At 40.0% G+C, this 26,018-nt stretch overlaps 1 protein-coding gene across 2 annotated transcripts in view; it reads right to left on the bottom strand.

The window, feature by feature from the left end:
• Positions 1-19,179, bottom strand: part of LOC126481251 (serine/threonine-protein kinase N) — a 335,672-nt gene extending 316,493 nt beyond the window's left edge. The window contains exon 1 of one of the 2 annotated variants that reach the window (XM_050104868.1): positions 19,075-19,179. In XM_050104868.1, the coding sequence (XP_049960825.1) occupies positions 19,075-19,140 (66 nt within the window). In that variant the 5' untranslated portion in view covers positions 19,141-19,179. The other variant, XM_050104869.1, reaches the window with a different exon arrangement.
• Between the last annotated feature and the right edge of the window lie 6,839 nt (positions 19,180-26,018).

Raw genomic sequence — 26,018 nt, 5'->3', positions numbered from 1 at the left:
CTGGATTTCCCATTGTTTGAAACTGGGGATGGAGGAGATTAGTGTTTAACATTCCAACAAAAACAAGGTCTTTAGAGATAGAGCACAAGCTTGTATTAGGGATGGATGGAGAAGTAAATTGACCATGCCCTTTCAAAGGGCCATCCTGGCATTTGCCTTAAACAATTTAGGGAAATCATGGAAAACCTAAATCTAGATGGCTGGAAACGGTTTAAACCATCCCCTCAAAACCACTGAGCTACCTCACTTGGTGACAAACTGGAGCTGGTGTCCAGGAAAATTGTGCAAATCGATTAATTCTTTTTACAAAAGATTCTAACTGGGCTGAAATTAACGTTCTGTTAATGGCGTCATTTGTATGTGCACTATTCACTTTTTACATATAAAAACAATCACCTTTAAATAACTCTTGACTGGATCAAGACTGGTGGTTCAAATTTGGTCCACCAGTGTATTGGACCTTTGTCTTAAGATAATTTTTAACCATTTGAAGGATAAAAAATTCTTGCTTGGTTTGGATTTTGTGTGCAAAAAAATACATTTTTCTTGGTAGTTTCTAAAGTGTGCCAGTTCTATGTTTTAAACTTGCATGAATCGGTTCAGACTTCGCATGAAGGTGGATAAATGGATAAAGTCAAAACAAAATTTTGTTATCGAACAAGTTTTATCCATTATCAAGTTAAGGTAGTTTAAAGTTGAGCTAAATGTAGCATGTAAAATTTGTTCTTACATGAACTTAATGCAAGGAAATGGTTTTAAATGAATTAAATAAATAAAAAATGCATTCTTTGAATAAAATTGAAAACTTGCTTTCAGAAATCTAGCTTCATTTGAATTTTACATGGAAAAATGTGTTTTTCTGAGAGGTTTTTATGCGTGCCACATCTATGTTTCAAACTTGTGTGAACTGGTTCAAATTTTAGCCGAGCTATGGCAGACTAACGTCAAAATTATGGGAGAGTGACAGTTGGGAACCAAAAAAATGCTGCTGTCACTGCACAAGAAAAGGCAAATATGTTTTCGGCAATGTTAGGGATGTAAAAGAAAGTAACTAGCTTTTACACTTATCTGACAGCTTCAAAGGCAGCTAAATCAAAACAACTTAGTTGCACTTTTTTACGAGTTAATTCTACTTCCCCAGTGAAATGAGCCCTCTTCGCTGCAAGATATTCACATGCCTGCATCTTGGAATTTATAGGTTAAAGTCCCTGGTCTTGTGCCCAAAATCCAGAAGATTCACCAATGATATATAATAGCATATGGCCACATGACTGATGAGCATACATGTAATAGCTAAAAAAGTTTTTCTGGGCATGTATTAAAAGTGTGAATATGTCAAGATGTTTTGATTTAAATGTCTTTGAAGTTGCCAGATAAGTTGAAAAGCTAGTTCCTTCCTTTTACATCCCTATCTCTGCCCAGGACATATTCACCCTTCTTATCAACGATAGGAGCACTTCATTCTGGTTGCAAATGTGGCTACTTGCGGTGCCGTTAGGTACAAAATGTGATCTTCGTTTCAACAAAATGATGGAAATGTGAAAAGAAACAAGTACATTAGGACAGTTTTAAAACTTTAGGTATTGATACTACTTCAGATTATATTCCAACAAGGTTTTGGCTTTGTTGCTTCACTAGAAAGCATGTCTGCCTGCCAGTTTGACCATGAACTGGACTGTAGTTGGTTGGTAAAAAATGTTCCTTGTGATCGTCTGACTGTAATTTTTAACAGCATCTGGGGGGCTTAACCGAGGTACACAGAAACAGCATAGTGAATTCTCACGAGTCATGAACCATGAACAGTTTTCTGATCTTAAACACACGTGCATAATGCATAATATGAAGTTCATTAGAGTCATAGGCAACTTTCTTACAGCTCCCATTTCCACGAACTAGTATTGTCTCAGAGAGCTGTCGGATGATGGCCCACAAGACAGGGGAAGGGGTGGAGCTGTTAAAAGAACTAGTAAATGAAATCCAGCTAGCTCTTTTTACCACAAAGAATGCGAAGAAACTCTGCATGCATCTGTTTATAATGAATGCAGTTTGCCAACATAGGATGACTGTTAAAAATGCGGAGAGCACGTCACCGTGCGCGAACTGTGTCGCTGCGTGCCTCAGCCCATCAAGGGAGTGGGACACAGTGTGGTAAAGGGGAAGTACGAGAAATGGAACGTTCTGCAGAAGTAAGGATAATTTCCATGAGATATTCCACCTGGTCGCCACAACTGGGAAATCTTGTTCTTCGAAGGTCGCCAGGGAGGAGTAAAGCTGACAGTCAGCCTTAGTAAGCTGCCATTTGGGAGTGCACACGGATGGGGTAGCAGTCAGGATGGGGTAGCAGTCGGAAAACGGATAGCACACGCAAAATGGTAACTCAAGCAGGTGTCAGAAAGAACGGACCACTCAAGATAATTGGCAAGCTATGCAGTGCAGGATAGGTCCAAATGGGAATAATGGGAATAGGTGTGTGAGGAGTCGGAAATGATAGTGGGTGCTCCAGTGTTAAGGCAGAAGAGGTTAAGTTGGTTAAGAATGTCAGCCAAGAGGGAACCTCTCTGATAGGTCCTGGGAGAACCCCAAAATGGATTATGAGCATTAAAGTAACCGAGGAGCAAAAATGGGGGAGGTAGTTGCCCAATAAGCTGAAGGAAGTCTGCCCTGGTGACATCGAATGACAGAGGGACATAAATGGTACAGAAGGAAAAAGTCAGGAGGAGAAGGAAAAGGCAAACTGCAACAGCTTGAAGATGGGTAGTCAGGGAGATGGGCTGACTATGAATGTCATCCCGTATGAGCAGCATGACGCCCCCATGAGATGGAATGCCAACCTCAGGGGAAGGTCAAATGAACCAGTAAGAAATGTGAAAGCTCAAACCGGTCTTGAGGGCGCAATTTCGTTTCCTGAAGACAGAGTACAAGGGGACGGTGCGATGCTAAAAGCAGCCATAAATCCTCTTTGAAGGACCGAAGGCCACGAATGTTTCACTGGAGGAGAGTCTTGATGAAAAAGAGATGTAGGGGTGTCACCTCGGCAGCTGCCGAGTGACAGCCTGTGAAGAGTCGCTACTACAGGGCACAGAACTTTGTGTTTTAGTTTTCAGTTGATGTTTCTTATTGTTTCTAGTGAATATTTCAGTAAAATCTTAATCTTTATTCGTTGTTTCAACTTCATTGAGTGTTACAGTGTCCACTTGAATTTTTGGTTTTAGCAAATAATTTTGCAAAATTTTGTTGGTATTGGTATTAGCTGTCGTGTAGTAGTATTAATACAAGTAGTTGCTTTCTTAGAAGGCAGAGAATATCGAGACTGCTATTGTTAGTTCTGTAAGTAGTTCTACTGGTGTAACTGAACTTAGGTAATGTAGGTGTATAGTTTTCTTTTTCATTAACTGTAAAATTTTACCATTAGTGAGAAGTGTGGGCTCTGTTGTAGGTTTGTGAGTAGTGGGTTACGGTGTGAAATTTGTTCGAAGTATTTTCATTGGGGGGGGGGGGGGGGGGGGGGGGGGAATGCTGTGGGCATTCTAGTGAGATCCTCTCCTGGGAATGCAGAATCTGTAGTAGAAGTAAGTTCATAGAGGAGCAAGAGTGTAAGATCTGTGCCCTTCAGGTGCAGTTACAACGAGCAAAGGAGGAATTAGATAGGTTGATGAGGCTGAATGGTGGTGGGGAATGGGAACTGGCAGTTGGCAAGAAGGCAGCAAGGAGTAGGTGGTATTCAGACAGTAATACTTCGCGTGTATGCAATAGTTTTGACCAACTACCAGAGTTGAGTGGAGAGGAGCTTCTTGTAGCTGTAGATTAGGGAACATGCAGCAGTCTTCAGCAGTTCAGAGGCCTAGGTCAGTTGAAAAGTCTAACAGAAAGAAGGTTCTGCTGCTAGGTAGTTCACACGGTAGAGGTGTGGGGTCGCAGTTGCAGGGAGTGTTGGGGAGTGAGTACCAGGTCACCAGCATTGTGAAACCTAGTGCAGGATTGGCTCAGGCGACTGACAGCATACAGGAGTTATGTAGGAATTTTACGAAGGAGGATCAGGTAGTGATAGTGGGTGGAGCAGGGAACAGTCTTGATGGGGACAGGGAATATGCTGTAGATGGTGGCTTGTTAAAGATAGCAACTCAAACTAGTGGCACTAATGTGCATTTTGTGGAACTGTTTCAGTGTCATGATCATCCTCATTTTAATGCAGCTGTTAGGCATGTTAATATGGGACTGGGGAGGGTGCTGATGGCAGAGGGCATGGGTCACATTTCAGTGGTGCCAGTTGGGTCCATCAGCAGATCGGGTTTCACTAGGTACGGCATGCACCTAAATAGGTATGGGACAGGGTGACTGGCAAAGCTTATAGGTGTCAGTGTAGTGGGTGGTAGTGAGATCACTCATGGAAAAATTCCTGTACTAGTTGGTGTTAGAGCAGCATCTTTTTCGATTGATGTCAGCTGATACGTATACCTGCTTAAAGGAAGTCCCTCTAACTAAGGGCTAACCTTCAGAGAATGTCATGTTTCCAAGCAGAGAAGGAATTAGCATATTTCATCAAAATATAAGAGGTATTAGAGATAATGTTAGTGAACTGCTTATAGACGTTGACTCAGAAATTATTGGTATGTTGGAGCACCACATAAATAATTTGACAATTCAGAGGCTTCCTTTACCAGGATACAGATTAGCTGGCTGTTTTTCGAGGAGTTCCTTGTGGGTGGGGGAGTAGCTATGTACGTAAAAAACAGAATTTCCATTTCGGGGAGTTCCTTGTGGGTGGGGGAGTGGCTATGTACGTAAAAAACAGAATTTCCATAGATGTATCACGGCACTGCACTGAACAGACATTTGAATGTTGTGCAGGGGCAGTTGAATTTAGTGAAACTAAACTTCTTATTGTTGTTTATAGGTCCCCTAACTCTGACTTCAGAGCATTTCTGCTCAAGCAAGAGAGGATTCTTGATTCACTTTGTAGGAAGTACCGGAAATTAGTTACATGTGGTGACTTCAACATAAATTTTGTATCTGATGGTGCAAGAAAAAAGGACGTTGGTAGATCTCCTAAATTCGTATTATCTGATGCAGACTGTGTTTTTTTCAACTAGGGTGCAGGGTAACAGTAGTACAGCCATAGACAATATTTGTATTCATTCTTCATTACTAGATGGGCATTCTGTTAATTCTGTTAGTAGACGGGTGAATGGCCTTTCAGACCATGATGCACAAACACTAAAAGGCTTATTAGTCAAACAAATATCACATATAATTACAAATTATATAGGAAAGTTAATTCAACAGCAATAGAAAAAATTTTATACCTTGTCAAGAAGAAAAGTGGCAGGATGTTTATAGTGCTGGGAACATAGATGATAAATATGCTTTCCTTGTCACATTTCTCATGCTCTTTGAGAATTGCTTTCCATTAGAACGTTCTAAATGGGATACTAGCAGTAATAGGCAGCCTGGGTGGCTGACTAGTGGGATAAGGATATCTTGCAGAGCAAAGCGGGAATTATATCAAAATGTTAGAAGTAGTCACACTCAAGCTACAGTAGCCCATTACAAACAGTATTGTAAGGTGCTTAAAAATGTTATTAGGAAGGCAAAGAGTATGCGGTATGCAAATAGAATAGCTAATTCACAGGATAAAATTAAAACCATATGGTCAGTTGTGAAGGAACACAAGGTCGATGACATAAAGTCAATTCATAGTAGCCTAAATATATTTCTGTTACTGATAAATCAGATGTATGTAAAGTATTTAACAATAATTTTCTGAGCATTGCTGGTGAATTAAATAAAAATTTAGTTTCTGCAGGGAATTATATAACTTCCTTGGCAAATGCCTCTCTGAGATTGATGTCAGAAATACTCACTCCTCTGTGATACAGACAAGGGGGAGATTGAGACAATAATTAAATCACTGAAGACTAAGGACTCTCAAGGTGCCTAGCAGAATATTAAAGAAGTGTGCTGCACATGTTAGCCCTGTGTTTAGCTATATTTGTAATTTTTGTTGCTTTCGTGAACGATTAAAGTACTCAGTTGTAAAGCCACTTTATACAAAGGGGGAGAGGGATAATGCAGATAATTTTAGACCTATTTCTATGCCATCAGTGTTTGCTAAAACTATTGAAAAGGCTGTGTATGTAAGGATAATTGATCATTTAATATCACACGATTTGCTATCAAATGTAAAGTTCGGATTTAGAAGTCGTTTAACACCTGAATATGCTACATTCCCTTTTCTCTGTAAGATACTGGATGGGTTAAACAAAAGGTCTCAAATGCCCGACATATTTTTTGATTTAACTATGGCATTTGATTGTGTTGGACACAAAATACTGCTCCAGAAGTTGGACCATTACGGAATATTGGGGGGGAGGAGGGGGGGGGGGGGGCAGCTCACAATCGGTTCTCCTCTTACTTTAGCAACAGACACAAAAGGTCATTATTCACGAGGTTGAGAATGGCTCTGATTTGGGGCCTGAGTGGGGTACGGTCAAGTGGGGAGTACCCCAGGGATCAGTGTTGGGAGCACTCCTGTTCCTTATTTGTATAAATGATATGCCCACTAGTATTACGAGTAACTCCAAAATATTTCTGTTTGCTGATCACACTAGCTTTGTAGTAAAGGATGTTGTGTGCAACACTGGCTCGGTTTCAAATAATGCAGTTCATGACATAACTTCATGGCTCGTAGAAAATAAACTAACGCTAAATCACAGTAATACTGAGTTTTTATGGTTTCTAACACAGAATTCACAAAACCTGACGTTTTAATTTTACAGAATGGGCATATGATTAGTGAAACTGAACAGTTCAAATTTCTATGTGTTCAGATAAATAGTTAACTGTTGTGGAAAGCTCACGTTCAGGATCTTGTTCAAAGACTTAATACTGCCATTTTTACTATTCAAACGGTATCTGAAGTGAGTGATCGTTCAACACGAAAATTAGTCTACTTTGCTTATTTTCATTCGCTTATGTCGTATGGTATTATATTTTGGGGTAACTCTTCCCATTCTAAAAGGATATTTTTGGCTCAGAAATGGTTGGTTCGGGCAGTAAGTGGTGTAAGTTCACGAACCTCTTGTCGACCGCTGTTCACTAGTCTGGGTATTTTGACATTGGCCTCTCAATATATATATTCTTTATTGTCATTTCTTGTTAACACTATCAGCTTATTCCCAAGAATTAACAGCTTTAAGTCAGTTAATACTAGGCAGAAATCCAATCTGCATTTGGATCGCATTTCATTGACTGTTGTGCATAAAGGTGTGCAGTATATTGCTGCATCCATTTTCAATAAGCTACCACTCGAATTCAAAAATCTTGGCAGGAATACATGTGCTTTCAAATCTAAACTGAAGAGTTTTCTTATGGGTCACTCCTTCTATTCTGTCGAGGAGTTCCTTGAAAAATTAAGCTAATTCTTCTTGTATTGTTGATTGCATTTACTTAAAATTATGGACTGACTTTTTTCAGGTTATGAACATTTTATCTGTTATTACTTTTATGTTGTAATTTCATGTACTTACATGTTTCATGACCTTGGAGATTTGCTCCTCAATTTGGTCCTATGGAACTTGACATGTAAATAAATAAGAATAAAAGCATGAGGACCCTGCCCCATGGGGTCCATAGATGCATCGGCTCATGCTGGCCAGGTTAAGGTATCATGCGGCAACACCATCGAAGAGGATCTTCGAGTCGGTTAAGGAGAAGACCATTTTCCTTTGGTGGACTTCTTCAAGCCTTTCCGGTTAGAGGAAGACTTGGGTGTTGTTTGACTGGAGGGACATAGGAAGTCTTCACGGGAGTACTCCTTCTGTCCTTACCGGCCTACCACTTGAGGCAAGAGTCTGATGGCTTATTGTACAGCTGGATGCGGGGATGGCGATGCTACCATGACACTGAGCGATTTCATAACCTCGGAGCTGAACTGAAGGTAGCATGTCTGCGTGGCCGTGTCCTTCATGGAGAGAGGGGGAAACAAGAACAGTACTATATGTGCCAGATGGGAGAATGCAGGGTTTGTGACTAGCCAATAACGTGCAAGCGTCTGGGTAAGGTAATTTTTCCTTTACCGGATCTTTTGGACTGCCTGCTCATAGAGATACACGGGAAAATACCGAGATGAGGCAACATGGCCACCATTGCAGTTGATACAGCGGGTAGAAGGAGACGGACAATCGCACTCGTGCACATCCATACCACATGTTACACATTTGGCTGGGTGTCAACAAAACGTTTTAGTGTAGTTGAATCAATCACACTGGTAGCAGCGCATCATGTTCGGAATGTACGGCCAGACTGTGATAATTTCATAGCCTGCTTTGATCTTGAATGGAAGTACCACTCTACTGAAGATGAACAAAGAGTAGGGGTGGGCACTAAGGAGGAATCTACCCTTTTCATTACACGATGGACGGCAATGACACCCTAATCAGAGAGGTAAGCTGGGATTTCGGCCTGTGTTAGACTGCCAAGCAGCCTGGTGTAAATAAAACCTTGGGAAGAAGTTCTATGGGCCTTAACATGAACAAGGTAGCCATGGAGAAGTGAGGCGGCAAGCAGTAGTTGTGCATGAGAATTCGTATATGAGAGCAGGAGTCACAGGGCCAGCAGTTGCATCTACACCTTTCTGAATAATAAACGGATTTACTGTGGTGAAGGGCTGACTGTCTTCAGTATGTGAGACCAAGAAGAACTGTGGTGCAGTGGGAAGGGTCTTTGAATTACATTTACGTTTCGTAGATGCTGATTGTGAAGATGAGTGACACATTGCGAGAAAATCGTCCATTATTGCCAGCATCTCCGATGGCGTGCTCCTTCCAACTGGAGGCCCCCTTCACAAGAGGGCACACTCACCTTAGGTGACTGTTCACACCTCCCGAACACCTGACGGAGGGACCAATCGGCAATTTGGGAAGGTTGCAGCTCAGGCAATCACCCCTCCCTGGGCCTGGCCCGTACCAGGGGCTACATGCGAATCCTACCTGTCAACCTGGGGCTGGGAATTACGCGTTACCCAGTCACCTGTTGTGCGTCAGACACATGGGCCGGACTTCAGGAGAGCACATGGAGAAAGAAGAAAAAGAGGAACCTCAAACATTGAAGTGGAGGAAAGAGAGGAGAAGGGAAAGAAAGAAAGGAAAAGGTAGAGAAAAACAATGGCTACACTGTTCTTACGTCAGCGACAGACAATGCAGAACATTCCCAGTAACACCCTAGACATGTTCGCCAAGGGACGGGAAAAAGAATAGCGAGAGGATAGACATGCAGCACAGAAGTGGAAAAATGCTGCAAAGGCTGGGGCCCCGTGGTAGCTGTTAAGTCGTGTTATGGCCATTGCCGTACAGCTCGCATGTATAATTCTTGTTTGCTGCATAAATACTTGAACACTTACTGTTTTGTTTACAAATGCATAACAAACCAAATACTTCATCAAGACTTTTTGGCATTCAATGTCTTTATATTAGTGAATTAAAAAGCAAATTGTACCCCACCAGTAACTTAATGTATTGGCTCATTGCTTGAAAAATTATAAAGGAATATACCAATCAGGTCAATTGCCAGAGCAATTATTTTCTAGTTACTGGAGAAATAACACCCTTTCTGCATTTACTCAACATCTTTGTTAGATATAACTAACATACCCCATTTTATATTTGAATAAATAATTTAAACTAAGACTCTTATTCCAAGTATGGTACTCCAGCATTTCCTTTACTCCAAACAATTGTAAATTACAAATGTAATCAAGAAGAGCTTCCCATGAGACAACTCAAATTACACTGATTTTTTCTGTCACTAATTACTTCTGAGAACGATAGGCCACAACACACAGCATCTAATAGGGTCTCGTAGCATCAAAGCGTTCAGACGAACTTTGGCACTGGGTTAGATGGTTTTTAAGTAAGACTTTAAACGATTCTGTATGGGTAACACAACAATATGTTCTTATCATAGCATACACAGTGATTCTCAAAGATATGCAGATATTTTAATATGTTATTCTACAAGTAAAACTAAAGAAAAAAGTTCATATAAACATAGCTCCGCAATTGTTTGTTGACGGAGTTACAGCTAATAAAAGATTTTGCCTGAAATTTAGCAACTTCACTAATATGACGCCATTGCAAAATTGTATGAGGTGAAAGTAAAACACGATTTCCATTTATTTTGTTGTTATTGGTCGTGTGAATCTAATAAAACATATCCCAGACATGTACCTGCAATAGTTTTCCAGAACATTATGAATGCAATAGGTGAAATTAAGAGTAACCCTGTGAATCTGAAATGAGCAACAAAATCTGTTCATATATGTGAAGCTAAATGCATTGAACTCGGTGGAGACATTTTTGAACATTTATTGTGAATGTACTGTGAGATTGTACATACATTGTACAACTTCCTTAACACTGAGTTTCGTTTTTTTCCAGTTTAACATGAATTCACATGGGATATGGTATTAACAAAACGCATAGTCCATATCAATTCAGGCATGCTAGGGAAGAATCTTACCTTCATAGTCTCAGGTGTTACTGAATTTGGCATATGTTAAAATGAAGGACTAAGTAAGGAACACGTATGTTTTTTGTTTTCTTCAAAAAAATATCTGCTCCAAGATACAGCCCTCCAAAGTTGACACTGCGCATACCATTTTGAAGATGTGAATTTTGGAAAAAAATAAATAAATAAATAAAATGCTTTATCTGTGGAACAGTTCTAGATATTTTGTTGGAGATTTTTTATTTGGAAGATAATTGCTTTATGATTACATAGAAATTCTCCATTTGGACTTCTCTGTCAAAGTTCTTTTACTATAGTGTTGTGAACGTTTATATAATTTAAGGAAATGCCACTCCATAAAATTTTGATTTTTTTCCATTGATTAGTACCATATAGTTCTACATTTCCTCAAAACGAGAGCTTCCACTTTTAGGTTGAACAGGTGTTATAAACAATTGAAATTTTTGCCATAGGCCTACATAATACCTAATTTATTAACACATTATCACATACAGACTCATAAAAATCAAAACCTAGCCTTATTTAACGTAATTTTAGTTTTGAAAGATGAGTAAGAGACTTGTTTTCAAGCATTTTAAATGGTTCCAAAATGTATGTGAAAGATCCAATGACTTAAAGATTTCAATTTATACAACTTCTGTGCACTCTGTTCTGTACTGAAATTAGCCAGTCAATGAACTAAAAATGTGTCCCATTGCTTAAGTATCTTCCTTTGATATATAGTGATGTCTTCCTGTTGAACCAATAGGAACTGGAGCACTTACAATCATCAAAATATTGTGAACAGGAAGTGAGCACTCATGGCATTGTAGCTGTCCTTCAGCTGGAAACATACATCCAGCAGCTGGTTCATGTGGTAGCATAAGGTTCACTACAATTTCGTTTAACTCAAAACTGGTGTCTATAATCTCTGCAATCCACCAGCCACATTTACCTACACAAGCTACAAATGTCCCCCTTCTCAGGTTGTGAATCTGAATATTATCCTGATGTTTCTGAGGTGTTGGCCAAACAAACAAAATTTCTTCTTTCTTGCTCTTTAAAGTGTGTGCAATACGAGTTCGCCAATCTCGAGTCTAAAAATGTGTCTTCTGAATTCCTTTCACAGGAGTAGTTTGTTTAGATCATTCTTCTTTTTTCTGCTCAGAATTTTTTGATTTCCTCTTTGGACAAAAGAATGAGGGCTGTGGATGTGTAAAATTTCATGACTCATAAAAACCTCAGCATTCTGAATTGCTGCTGTATTTGGTCTGCAAAGATTATGTTTTGTAACATGGTGCTTCAGCAGGCCCCCTACACCACCACAAGGCCCCTTTCCATGACCAGTAGCACCGAATAACCAGAGAGTTGACACGAGTGACTTACTCAATTACAGCTGGTTACGACTTTTAAAATGACTAAGAGCACCATCAGAAATGATGATGATCTTCTCTGGCCCTGTTTGCAGTTGAAGAATTTTGTGCATTGCTAGCAAAGCATGTGCTGAGTCATGTCCTGTGCCATCACTTATAACTGTAACAATTCTGGTCTTGTTTTGAAAATATGTCACTCCTGGAAAAATTGAAACCTGGTCATTACCCCAATGATACCCTTGTATTTCTTGTGGGGTGATTACAGACCATTTCTCAGCAAAATCACAGTGAAGCACTAAACATAGTTCTTCTGCCTGTACACTCCCTTTCACTTCTGCAATGTGTTGTTGTTGCAATTTCTTCAGATGCTGGGGTGTTATGCTTTCATTGACCATTTATCAAGCTCATCAATGACACTGCCAAGGCAACAGTTTTCTTAATTAGTTTATTTTCCTCCCATGTCGCCTTTGCATATGTCATTTCTGCAGAGTTATCTACTATGTCTTCCAGACCAAGTGTCTGTAAAGACAGTCCTCCCTTTCCAGGGCAGTCACCACATTCTTGAAACAAACAAGACTCCGGCTTTACATCACAGACTACTAACGACTTCACATGCCCAACCAAGGAGTCATATGTCACATGCTCCAGTAAGTTTTTCAAAGTTGCCATACAAAACTCAAAATTCACACAGTACACACATAAACAGACATCTCTAGGTGCGTGTAGAACTGCCCACTTAGGTCATAGTGCATAAAATTTGGATTGTCTAATGTGTGAAGTTGTATAGTTGCTTTTATAAATTGCAAAAGTTTCTTTAATACCATGACTCATGTAACTCTTCACTTTCACAACTTTTTGACCTTCAACTGTTACAGTTGTAGTGTCTTTTCTTGACACTCTAGTAAGAACAGTCCCATTTATCTTCCAGACAAAATGACTGTACTATTTCAACTTGAGCTTCTTCTACAGGATGACCGTAATAGAGATCTGGTCTTCCAAAGCCTCCTTTTACAGACCTCACATTTCTTGATTTGTCAACCAAGTAATTTGATACTGATGGAACATGGTTCAAAATTGTTTTCTTTGAAAATGTCTCTGGAATAATAGTTAAAACTTGCACCTTTTCACTGTAAGATGCACAGTATTCAACAGCTGAACAGATACGTGGCACGAGGTGCAAGAGTGCTTTGGTTCATTTTCTTCTGAAGATGGAATTTCTACTTTGAAGATTGTGGACAGTTTTGCTGTCATGTACTCATCCACAGCTTTATTAATTTCTCTGCGCTTTCTTGATGCATAGAGCTTATGACTCAACTTGACTGACCACAGTTTCTTCATAGGACTAATACCTACCTCTGTAGTTGAATGATTCAGGGTACTGAATTTTTCCTCTATTGATGCAAAATCTGCATCATCCACAACTTGTTCAGATAGGTCTACTATCATTGTTATTATTCTGTCAAAACATTTAGAACACAAAAAGTCGTCACTGGAAACACCTTCACTTTGTAGAGTATTCAAATGAGAACACTTATTCCCAACCTGAACAAAGTCTGTTTTTTTTGTTTGTTTTATATATTACTCTTTTATGGATATGAAAAATAGAGAAGTGGAAGCTCATCTTTACAGAAAATTTAGCACTACATGGTACCAACAAGCACAAAAGAGGCTAGCTTTTCTGGATTGGCATTTTGAAAGAAAATAAAATCCACAAATTATCTAAAAGGTTCAGAACACTGCAGTAAAATAACTTTGACAGGTAAGTCCAAATGGAGGATTTCTTTGTAATCATAAAGCAATTATCTTTCAAAAAAAAAAAAAAAAAAAAAAAAAAACAACCTAGAACTGTTTCAGAGATACAGCATTTTAAATTTTTTTTCCAAAATTCGCATCTTCAAAATGGTGTTCGCAGTGTCATCTTTGGAGGCCTGTATCTCAGGGCAGGAAATTTTTTTTTTTTTTTTTGGGGGGGGGGGGGGGGGGTTTCTTTATTACTCCTGAATTTTAACATATGCTAAATTCAATAACATTCGAGAATATGAATGTAACCCCCTTCCCTAAAGTGATATGGATTATGCCAAAAGCAGATTATCTAACACATTTATTCAGTTTCAGTTAACATTATTACCATCATTAAATTCTCTACAACTTCTGTTGAAAACTATGTGCAATTGTCTGGATTAAAAAAAAAAAACAAAAACAAATTGTGCCAAGTAGTAATAAATTAAAAATTTTATGAAATTATGTCTTTGCTTCTCCGGATGTTCTCGAAAACTACTGCAGGTACACATCTGGGACATGTTTTATTAGATTCACCAGATCAAGAACAACAAAATAAATGGAAATCTTGCTTTACTTTCGCCGCATATAGTTTTGCAAAGGTGTCATATTAGCGAAGTTACTAAATTTCAGGCAAAATCATTTATTAGCTGTAACTCCAGAAATAAACATTTGCGGACCTATGTTTTACTTGTAGAATAATATATTAAAATATTTGCATGTCTTTGTGAATCACCCTGTATATGTACTTACTGTTTTTTATGGGAAATCTGCATTTCTTCTACATCCCCACCCCTCCGCCTGCACCACAGGTGGAACACACACCTCATGTCATAGGTGGAAATCTGTTCTGTAACTTGTGATTACTTTCTACACCCATCCAAGTACATTTCCTCTACAAGGCCTCAGCTGAATTCGCTTTCCAATCATCCTTTCCTCCACATGTGCAAGTTTCTCAAGGTATCCAGTACTTCTGAGAAGTTAGAAACATAGGAGAGAGGTACTTGCAAGAGTAAAGCTGATGGATTAGATTGTAAGTCATGCTTAAACAGCTCAATTAGTATAGCAACTGACTGTGAAAGAAAGGTCCCACATTAGCCTCCCTATGTGCCACACTGTTTCAATCTCCCAGGAAGTTTCATCCAGGTTTAGGTTTTCCATGGTCCCCCTAAACTGGTTAAGGCAAATGCTGAGACAGTTTCTTGACTCTGAGGCATGATATTTCTCCCACACTTTCCTTCGTTTTATCTCATTTAAATTTAGTTCTTTCTGATAATGTCTTTTTCATTCTCCAAATATCAAAATGATGTTCAGTTTTTAATTATGAGCTTACTCCCAGCCTGTTTCTCACTGTGTCTCTGGCTTACTAGCTCTCCTCTTCCATTTTCCCTTGTAAAATGTTGTTAACTGTAGGCTTTTCAATCTTGGTTTCCAGCCTTCTTCCATGAAGTGCAACTTCCATGAAAGGTTCTTGTAGAAGTACACACAATTTATTTCCTGAATATCCAACTAAATGATTCTTGGCTTCCACCTCATGGATTCTTGTTAGCCATCACAAATTTCTTAGGTTTATTCAATGGTTTCCAAAATACTCTGCTGAACAATAGCAGTATGTCACAGGACAAGTTAGTGATGTTTGTTTATTTTATGAACCAAACAATCTAGAACACATTTGAACACTAAGGCCAGTTTTGGCTGAATAAGGCCACCTTCAGATTTAAAACAAAAGTACGGGCTACCATCACCATCAGCTGGTGTTCAACATTAAAACTGTTTTAACAAAACACACCAACTGATGCTGCTGCTAGCAGCTGTCTTCTACTCTTCAAGTTGAATCACCCCCCCCCCCCCCCCCCCGGTTCTTGAATCTTACTTTTCATTTCATTTCTCCTCCTTGCAACCCATCTTTACTTTTCAGCCTGCCTTCATCATCTCTCAACTTAAATTTGCACAGTGCTCACCAATGTAGGTTTACTATCTGTGACCTCCTCCTCACTCTGATGCTTTCCCCTTCATTTTAATCTCCCCTTATCCTCACGACAGATGGGTTCACCTCAACCTCAACATTCCCCAATTATTCCTTTCTCCTCTGTGAGGAAGAAACTATTAGTTTTAAAATCTAGAATGTTGTATGTACTTTACATGTGACTATCGGTACGAGTTAAATTTCACATCCTGAAAGAAAGTACTGGCAGCAATTCTATTATACAATTTTACTGAATACACTACTGACAACTTTTAAATCAAGTGTGGTCTTCATGTTACAGCTGAATATCTAGATATTTGCGGCCCTAGTAATAACATGTAAATAAAACAATACTGAAACCAAAGTAATAATTTCTAATGAAAGACAGACTTTGACATATTGACCTACTTGATTTGTGTATAAAGACAAAATCTGACCACTGAGAGCTGGGAAAAAGGGCACACAACATGTATGGCTATGTATGGTAACTTAAAAGTTCTTACAGGATGTTCACTTGGCATTTCAGTGAGCCACTCCAAGAGAGGTGAGGTAGCATGTGAGAATACAGAGGAATATTTGATACGAATTGTTGCCTTTGACCAGTGACGTAGGAAACATATGACAAACATTGTACACAACTCGGCAACCATAATGTGATACCAACGGCCATTTATTTCAAATGGGCTAAGCTACAGATCAGATTGTCGCCATGTCTTTTGCTTTCACATTTGTGGGCTTTGGCAACTCAAACAGAAGTGTCACCTTCCAACCTAATCAACTTCAGCTTCAGCTCAGTCTACCACCACAACCAGTTCCCCCGCCCCCCCCCCCCCCCACACACACACATTTGTTGGCTTTGCAACTCACACCCACACTGTCACCTTCCACCTACCTTAGACCTTAGGCCAAGCTATTGATCAGTCTGACATCACAACCACGTTTTTCACTTTCACATTCCCTGGCTTCACCAACTAACAACCAAATTGTGAGAAAATGCACCAAAATGTGATGTCACACCGGCCATTATCATTACATCAGTGCTTAAAGCCAACAACTAATATCAAATATTCGCCCTGCCCCACATATGGCCCCATGGAATACAGTACTGCTGTGCTACATGTTATTCAAAATTTTCCATCTAGTCACACTGTGACTTGCACATTGCTAACTTGCGATACAGCCACAAAATAAAAATATGTTGCTAACAAAGCGCTCTATAACTCCTGTATAGTTCTCTCAGAAACCAACAATAATTTCTTGTTTCCTTTCAATCATTATCAATATCAGATTTAACAATAGGCTCCAGACAAGTGTGGAATGTAGCTCCAGATGCAATCTGCAACCCAGTAAAGGCAACACATGGCACATAGCAATACATAGCACTGACTAGCTACTTTACAATAATCAAAAAATTATTCACCTTAAGTTGCATCTGTGTTCCAAGTGACATTAGAGAATGCTTGCCTGATACTGAGTGCACACTCAGAAATAAGGATGATGTTCTAAGAAACAGAAACTACTTATAAACTAAAAATTAGGTTGTCCGAGTCACGGTAAGGAAGAAAAGAACAACATAAGCAGTTTATACTGAATATGTGAGACATCCTTGGTAAGAGACTTCCTGGCAGACTAAAACTGTGTGCCCGACTGAGACTCGAACTCGGGACCCTTGCCTTTCGCGGGCAAGTGCTCTACCATCTGAGCTACCGAAGCACGACTCACGCCCAGTACTCACAGCTTTACTTCTGCCAGTACCTCGTCTCCTACCTTCCAAACTTTACAGAAGCTCTCCTGCGAACCTTGCAGAACTAGCACTCCTGAAAGAAAGGATATTGCGGAGATATGGATTAGCCACAGCCTGGGGGATGTTTCCAGAATGAGATTTTCACTCTGCAGCGGAGTGTGCGCTGATATGAAACTTCCTGGCAGATTAAAACTGTGTGCCCGACCGAGACTCGAACACGGGACCCTTGCCTTTCGCGGGCAAGTGCTTGGAAGGTAGGAGACGAGGTACTGGCAGAAGTAAAGCTGTGAGTATCAGGTGTGAGTCGTGCTTCGGTGGCTCAGTTGGTAGAGCACTTGCCCGCGAAAGGCAAGGGTCCCGAGTTCGAGTCTCGGTCGGGCGCACAGTTTTAATCTGCCAGGAAGTTTCATATCAGCGCACACTCCGCTGCAGAGTGAAAATCTCAGTCTGGAAACATCCTTGGTAACTTATAATTTTGTGCACCTGCACGAACTGTTTTCCAGTCACTGAGGATTAAATTCACTGACTTTTCCTACATATAAAACAACACATAACGCCAAGCCGCTCTTTATTATACGATTTTTTGGGTTTATTATGGGACTTTATTTTCAGTTTACACTGAAAAAGGCAGTGGGAAACAAAATGTCAAAATAAACAGAAATGCGTAAACATGGCTTTTGCATCACACACTGACGTTACGATGCCACAAAGCTACCGTTCTCTCTCTCTCTCTCTCTCTCTCTCTCTCTCTCTCTCTCACACACACACACACACACACACACAGGTTAATTTTTAAGTCGTGGAGTTCGACTGCTTACATTTGAACTCACGACGAATCTTGTCATAATTGTAAACAGGTGGTCGCAATACTTCGGAAATGTAATTTATGTATTTAAACAGTCAGTGGGTGTTACTTGTTGAAAGTGATGGTCACTACATCGACAAACATACCATCTACGTGTATAGTCCATGAAGTTTTCGAATATTACTAGCTGTGGGTGCCCTACCGAACAGAACTCTTATCATCTTGACGCTTAAGCAAGTTCGAAAAGTAATGCTGGTAACCGCCTTTTCAGTAAGTCGTGTCCGTTGTAGTAGGCCTATATTACCAAAGCGCAAAACACGAATGATACATGCATACTACACGTGAAGACTGAATAATAAATGTGAAAATGCGAATATTGTCCACGTAAACTCGCACTGAATACAGACCGCATCCTAGAACACTGCTCTATTTAGGAAACGATTGTTCCACAAATCAGCCCAGCCATTGGGCCTTGAAAACATGTTAGAAAAAAAGGGTCAATAATTATGACGATTCATACATATACACTTGTTACCATAGCACATAACCTACACAAATACGCAGTTACAATGACATTCTTGTACGTTGTATCTCGATCATAGTTGTGAAGCGCAGAAGAGACGACTGGTATAATTTTCTCACCTGGTAGTAACTGGAGTCCGCCATCTTGTTTCGCGTTAGACTTTCCTATGTTTCGGATGCAGGTAAAAAAGTCAACTATGCTATTATCAGTATCATCTTACGGAGCTGCACATAATTTCCGCACTGCACTACGCCACAGTGTACACAAAACACATTGATGTTTTGACACGCACATAAATAAACAACACGCTGTTGACAGACTTCACTCCCCCTTCCGCACTGCACCAAACCTTCTTAGTTTCCTACGGTCCAATCAAATTACCTCGCCACTTACTACCGCTGGAACGGTCATCTGATTCGCTGCAATGTTGGCGGCCTCGTTCAGCATCACATCTGTGGACCGTCACACGTCTCAGTTCATATTGCGTCCTCCAACTGGCTGATAGATGGAATGTCTATAGTTTGCCCAGACGCGCATAAACATAGGTTTGTCATGTTGCCAAGTATAACTGAATGTTGTCAGGAGATGCACAGCGTAAATATTTGTTTTCACATTGACATGAAAAGGAACGCAGAACACACCTGCGTATTAAAACACTCTCACTAAGAATTACGCATTTCTTTTTATTGACAGATGTGCTCAAGCATGTAAAAAAAAATCAAAATTAGCACAGTGATGAAAACATAAGTATAAAGAGGATTCGTGTACCTATATTTTTCCCTTTCACAGTTCTTTGTGAAATGTGCGAACAACAATCTAATATCGACACCTACATCTGTAGCCGACAACCTGTCATATCCTCGTAAAAGCATATTTATATATTGTGTGTATACTCATGTTTTGAGTTAATTTTTTCCACTGTAGTATGACGACAAATGCTATATCACTGGATATGTGTTGTTGTGGTCTTCAGTCCTGAGACTGGTTTGATGCAGCTCTCCATGCTAATCTATCCTGTGCAAGCTTCTTCATCTCCCAGTACTTACTGAAACCTACATCCTTATGTATCTGCTTAGTGTATTCATCTCTTGGTCTCCCTCTACGATTTTTACCCTCCACGCTGCCCTCCAATGCTAAATTTGTGATCCCCTGATGCCTCAGGACATGTCCTACCAACCGATCCCTTCTTCTAGTCAAGTTGTGCCACGAACTTCCCCCCAATCCTATTCAATACTTCCTCATTAGTTACGTGATCTACCCACCTTATCTTCAACATTTTTCTGTAGCACCACATTTCGAAAGCTTTTATTCTCTTCTTGTCCAAACTATGTATTGTCCATGTTTCACTTCCATACATGGCTACACTCCATACAAGTACTTTCAGAAACGACTTCCTGACACTTAAATCTATACTCGATGTTAACAAATTTCTCTTCTTCAGAAACGATTTCCTTGTCATTGCCAGTCTACTTTTTATATCCTCTCTACTTCGACCATCATCAGTTATTTTGCTCCCCAAATAGCAAAACTCCTTTACTACTTTAAGTGTCTCATTTCCTAATCTAATTCCCTCAGCATGACCCGACTTAATTCGACTACATTCCATTATCCTCGTTTTACTTTTGTTGATGTTCATCTTATATCCTCCTTTCAAGACACTGTCCATTCCGTTCAACTGCTCTTCCAAGTCCTTTGCTGTCTCTGACAGAATTACAATGTCATCGGCAAACCTCAAAGTTTTTATTTCTTCTCCATGGATTTTAATACCTACTCCAAATTTTTCTTTTGTTTCCTTTACTGCTTGCTCAATATACAGATTGAATAACATCGGGGAGAGGCTACAACCCTGTCTCACTCTATTCCCAACCACTGCTTCCCTTTCATGTCCCTCGACTCTTATAACTGCCATCTGGTTTCTGTACAAATTGTAAATAGCCTTTCGCTCCCTGTATTTTACCCCTGCCACCTTTAGAATTTGAAAGAGAGTATTCCAGTCAACGAAACTTCTGGCAGATTAAAACTGTGTGCCCAACCGAGACTAGAACTCGGGACCTTTGCCTTACGCGGGCAAGTGCTCTACCATCTGAGCTACTGAAGCACGACTCACGCCCGGCCCTCACAGCTTTACTTCTGCCAGTATCTCGTCTCCTACCTTCCAAACTTTACAGAAGCTCTCCTGTGAACCTTGCAGAACTAGCACTCCTGAAAGAAAGGATATTGCGGAGACATGGCTTAGCCACAGCCTGGGGGATGTTTCCAGAATGAGATTTTCACTCTGCAGCGGAGTGTGCGCTGATATGAAACTTCCTGGCAGATTAAAACTGTGTGCCCAACCGAGACTCGAACTCGGGACCTTTGCCTTTCGTGGGCAAGTGCTCTACCATCTGAGCTACCGAAGTTTGGAAGGTAGGAGACGAGATACTGGCAGAAGTAAAGCTGTGAGGGCCGGGCGTGAGTCGTGCTTCGGTAGCTCAGATGGTAGAGCACTTGCCCACGAAAGGCAAAGGTCCCGAGTTCGAGTCTCGGTCGGGCACACAGTTTTAATCTGCCAGGAAGTTTCATATCAGCGCACACTCCGCTGCAGAGTGAAAATCTCATTCTGCATTCCAGTCAACATTACCAAACGCTTTCTCTAAGTCTACAAATGCTAGAAACGTAGGTTTGCCTTTCCTTAATCTTTCTTCTAAGGTAGGTCGTAAGGTCAGTATTGCCTCACGTGTTCCAACATTTCTATGGAATACAAACTGATCTTCCCTGAGGTCGGCTTCTACCAGTTTTTCCATTCGTCTGTAAAGAATTCGCATTAGTATTTTGCAGCTGTGGCTTATTAAACTGATAGTTCGGTAATTTTCACATCTGTCAGCACCTGCTTTCTTCGGGATTGGAATTATTATATTATTCTTGAAGTCTGAGGGTATTTCGCCTGTCTCGTACATCTTGCTCACCAGATGGTAGAGTTTTGTCAGGACTGGCTCTCCCAAGGCTGTCAGTAGTTCTAATGGAATGTTTTCCACTCCCGGGGCCTTGTTTTGACTCAGGTCTTTCAGTGCTCTGTCAAACTCTTCATGCAGTATCGTATCTCCCATTTCATCTTCATCTACATCCTCTTCCATTTCCATAATATTGTCCTCAAGTACATCGCCCTTGTATAGACCCTCTATATACTCCTTCCACGTTTCTGCTTTCCCCTCTTTGCTTAGAACTGGGTTTCCATATGAGCTCTTGATATTCATACAAGTGGCTCTTCTTTCTCCAAAGGTCTCTTTAATTTTCCTGTAGGCTGTATCTATCTTACCCCTAGTGAGATAAGCCTCTACATCCTTACATTTGTCCTCTAGCCATGCCTGATTAGCCATATTGCACTTCCTGTCCATCTCATTTTTGAGACGTTTGTATTCCTTTTTGCCTGCTTCATTTACTGCATTTTTATATTTTCTCCTTTCATCAATTAAATTCAATATTTCTTCTGTTACCCAAGGATTTCTAGTAGCCCTCGTCTTTTTACCTACTTGATCCTCTGCTGCCTTCACTACTTCATCCCTCAGAACTACCCATTCGTCTTCTGCTGTATTTCTTTCCCCCATTCCTGTCAATTGTTCCCTTATGGTGTCCCTGAAACTCTGGACAACCTCTGGTTTAGTCAGTTTATCCCGGTCTTATCTCCTTAAATTCCCACCTTTTTGCAACTTCTTCAGTTTTAATCTACCATTGGATATGATCGCTAGATAATTAAATACATAAAAATAAACCTGAGCATAAGTTTCTGTGGCGTACTAAACGCGATTACTTGATAAACTTACTGGAAAAAAACGCTCGCCAAGTCTGTAAACCCCAATACCCAAATGAAGCGAATGAACGGCGAATTAGGAAAGACAACTACAATATTATGAGAACAAAAGTTGCTACTCACCATGTAGTGGAGATGCTGAGTCTCAAATAAGCAAAACAAAAAGACTTTCACAATTAAAGCTTTTGGCCATTGGCCTTTGTCAACAGCAGACACACACACGCAGACACACACACTCATGCAAACGCTACTCACACACACGACTGCAGTCTCTGGCAACTGAAGCCACACCATTTGGGATTTTCCATTGTTTGAAAAGACAATTACATTTATTTTGACCTTCAGTTCTTCATTTTTGCCTAAGAACATTACTGTAGGATTCATTTGCCTGAAAGTTAGCTCATGTGTTCTAGCTCAAAGCATTGTTTCAAGTGTCAGCACTACATACACACCACCACAACATGCAAAGCAAGGGTAACTTGAAGAAATTGTGGTTAGGTTGTACAAAAGCTGGGAACGCTTGTTCATCTCCTCTGTTGGGTCAGAACTGCAAATGCTACCACACTGTATGCTGCACTGGCTGCAGATAGCGTGGGGCATGTGGTCAGCACTCCACCTTTTCAGCAATTAATAGTTTTCGTGACCAGAGCCAATACTTGTCAGTCAAGTAGATCCTCAATTGGTCTCACAGGGGCTGGGCGCCCCCCCCCCCCCCCCCCGCCCCCACTTGCGAACAGCGCTCAGCAGACCCAGATTGTCACCCATCCAAGTACTAGCCAAGCTCAACAGCATTTAACTTTGGTGATCTGTCGGAAACCGGTGTTACTACGTGGCAACACTGTTAGTGTGGGCACATAAGGCCCACAAAAATAAGGAAATTATTGGTTTACATAATTTGTTTCACAAATGTTAATTTTATCAAACAAATATGATAATAACAACACATTGTTACAGAAACATTATTTACATGTTATTGTGCAAGTGCGTAAGCTCAAAAATATCATGTTGTGAAACACAGATAACAGGACAGCCTGTCTGTGATCAAGTGAAAGACATAACTCTGCAAATAGGGCAAGATGTACAGCCCTACTTTGGCTCAAGCTAGCCCTTCCATCACAAACGTCATGGCATTTTCGGTTGTGAAAGCAATATGCCTTCATACTGTGAAAGAGAGTAAGAAGATATTTTGTCCAGCATTCCTAAACTTGATAAACTGTTTAACTGACGCCATCAGCACATGACACAAGGCAGCTAACGTTAACATGCATGCATGCGGGGTATCCAACATCATGAGACACAGTGCCATCAGCATGTGACAAGAGTTGGGTTGCATGATTTTGCGATCTCAGCGCTCTCCAACAGCAGTAGTTGGCTTTACTTGGCTCACAAAGCATTCAGTTTGTCCATGAAAATGGACACACCTAGAATTCCTACATTAGCTCTATTAAAATGCACAATTCCTTTCTTGGCCATATGCTAGTCATGTTGTTCTGTCTTCAGTACACACAAATAAAAACTTCAACGTCCATTAATGTGTAATAAGGTGGAAAAGAAAGAAATGGTGTCAGCTTTTAAAAGTTTACCGAAGTGAACAAATAGAAATCTGACAGAGAGAACAATTATGTTTAAATAACATCAACTATTAAAGAAATTATTTTCATTAGTTTCTTAGGAAACTCCGACAACATTTTAGGAAACGCGAAAGTGGAAAAAGAAATTGGATACTGCAGTACACAAACAGTCTTGCGACCCAACCTCAATTCTGACTCATGGTGTCTCGATCAACTAAATGCTGAAAACAAGTTTCTGTCGGCCTCATCTTCTATGTTACAGTCTTCTAAAGGCTTTAATCACCGATATGTTATAGACATTTTAATATAAAAAATCCTAACAAGAACGACACTTTTTCATGAATCTCCAATGGTTTGTTGCCTTAAAATGGCTTACACTTATGACATGCAAGCTATAACACAAAAACCAGTAAAACATGTGCGCCAACCATGTGGGTGCGTTGGGGATTGAGCACCCACATACACAGTCTTGTGGGTGTGCCAAATGCATAAAATCTGTAGTTTCACAAAAACAAAGTAATATTAATATTTCTCACTTGCCTTCATCAAAAAGTAATGAACTATTAAAATACTAAGATGGAAGTTACAATTTGTGACCTCTAAAACATATCTGTTTGTTTCAGGTGTGTTTCTGCAAAGGCAATCAAGCAACACACTCCCCCATTTCTTGTCGTTCTCTGGCCAAGTCAGAGACACTCCCCAGAATATCAGTTGCACTATACTATGAATGGAATCACTTCTTTTTGGCTTGCTTTCTTGTTTCCTTACAAGTGACAAGGTTCAGTACGCCCACTCCACTCGTCAACAATTGTTTTCAAATATCTGCTTGACAATACTGAAAAATAATAAAGAATAATCCGAGATACAAGGAAGCCATTGTTACAGACTACCTCAATAGTTATTTCTTTCACATATAACAGCGTTGTGCTTTAAGATTTCTGTGATGTTGTTTTCACGTAATCTGGATTGTTATCGTTTTGTTTGTTCAGACAATGGCTTTGAAAAAAGTAAGTGAAGGAATGTTGCCGCATAAATAGCTAGTACAAAGAAGAAGGTCTATTGATGGGATATGTGAGGTAAAAGCTCTTCGCTGGGCAAAAATTTTCGCAGTTTTTAAACTTTGTGAGATTAAAGGACTCATTAGGAAAGCTGAAACAAATTATTGAGTATTCCTTCCATACATGCTTTCGAATTCGAACAGTTTCCTAGTCGCTATGGATAAATTCGTCATACATTTCTCATCATCATCACAGGTGGATATTATTTACACCGACAATAGTGAAAAGCATGTTCAGCCAAAAAATAAGGAACCTGAGAATGTGTTTTCTGTCAGTTTCTGTATTACATGAGCAAGAAGTGTCAAGAAACCATCAGGCAGATCATACCATAAAGGATGGAAATACCCTTTTCCTTGGAATTATTACGACAAACATTTGGACAAAGTGTTGTGCACTGTGTGTAAAAACACTTTTGATTCCAGTACAGGGCTGCTGCTGCTTCTGCAGACATGAATTTGTGTAATTCATGTTAGAAATGTATTTTCCCTGTTGCAAAAGGCAACTGATTTTTCGGAGTTCATGAAAAACGTACCCTTCACGGTTCATCCATGACTGCTCTGGCAACTAGGTAAGAAGGTACCAATGTGCCATCCATTATCTCAATACATAAATTAGAACATATGAAAAATGCACGCAAGACTATTTTGAAGATAATAACGCCCCTCTAGTTTTTAAGTCTGCGAGAATAGCAGTTCTTCGTCACAGTGACGTAGCATAAAATATTCATCAGTTGTTGTGGCTTACAGCAGAAGATGTTCCTGACTTGAAATCTTGGGTGCAGCAAACTTCATATAAGTGGGTTTTTCACGATGTATTCAGTGAAAGTGTCTCGTTATTAATAAGCGATAAACAGCAAAACATTAGTAATTATCATTTATAAGACATTTGCCAAAGAGGCTAGCGATGTTT

Source organism: Schistocerca serialis, chromosome 5 (genome assembly GCF_023864345.2).
Source record: "Schistocerca serialis cubense isolate TAMUIC-IGC-003099 chromosome 5, iqSchSeri2.2, whole genome shotgun sequence".
NCBI lineage: Eukaryota > Metazoa > Arthropoda > Insecta > Orthoptera > Acrididae > Schistocerca > Schistocerca serialis.
Note: the sequence above shows the minus strand (reverse complement) of the source record. Positions and strands in the feature narration are given on the sequence as shown.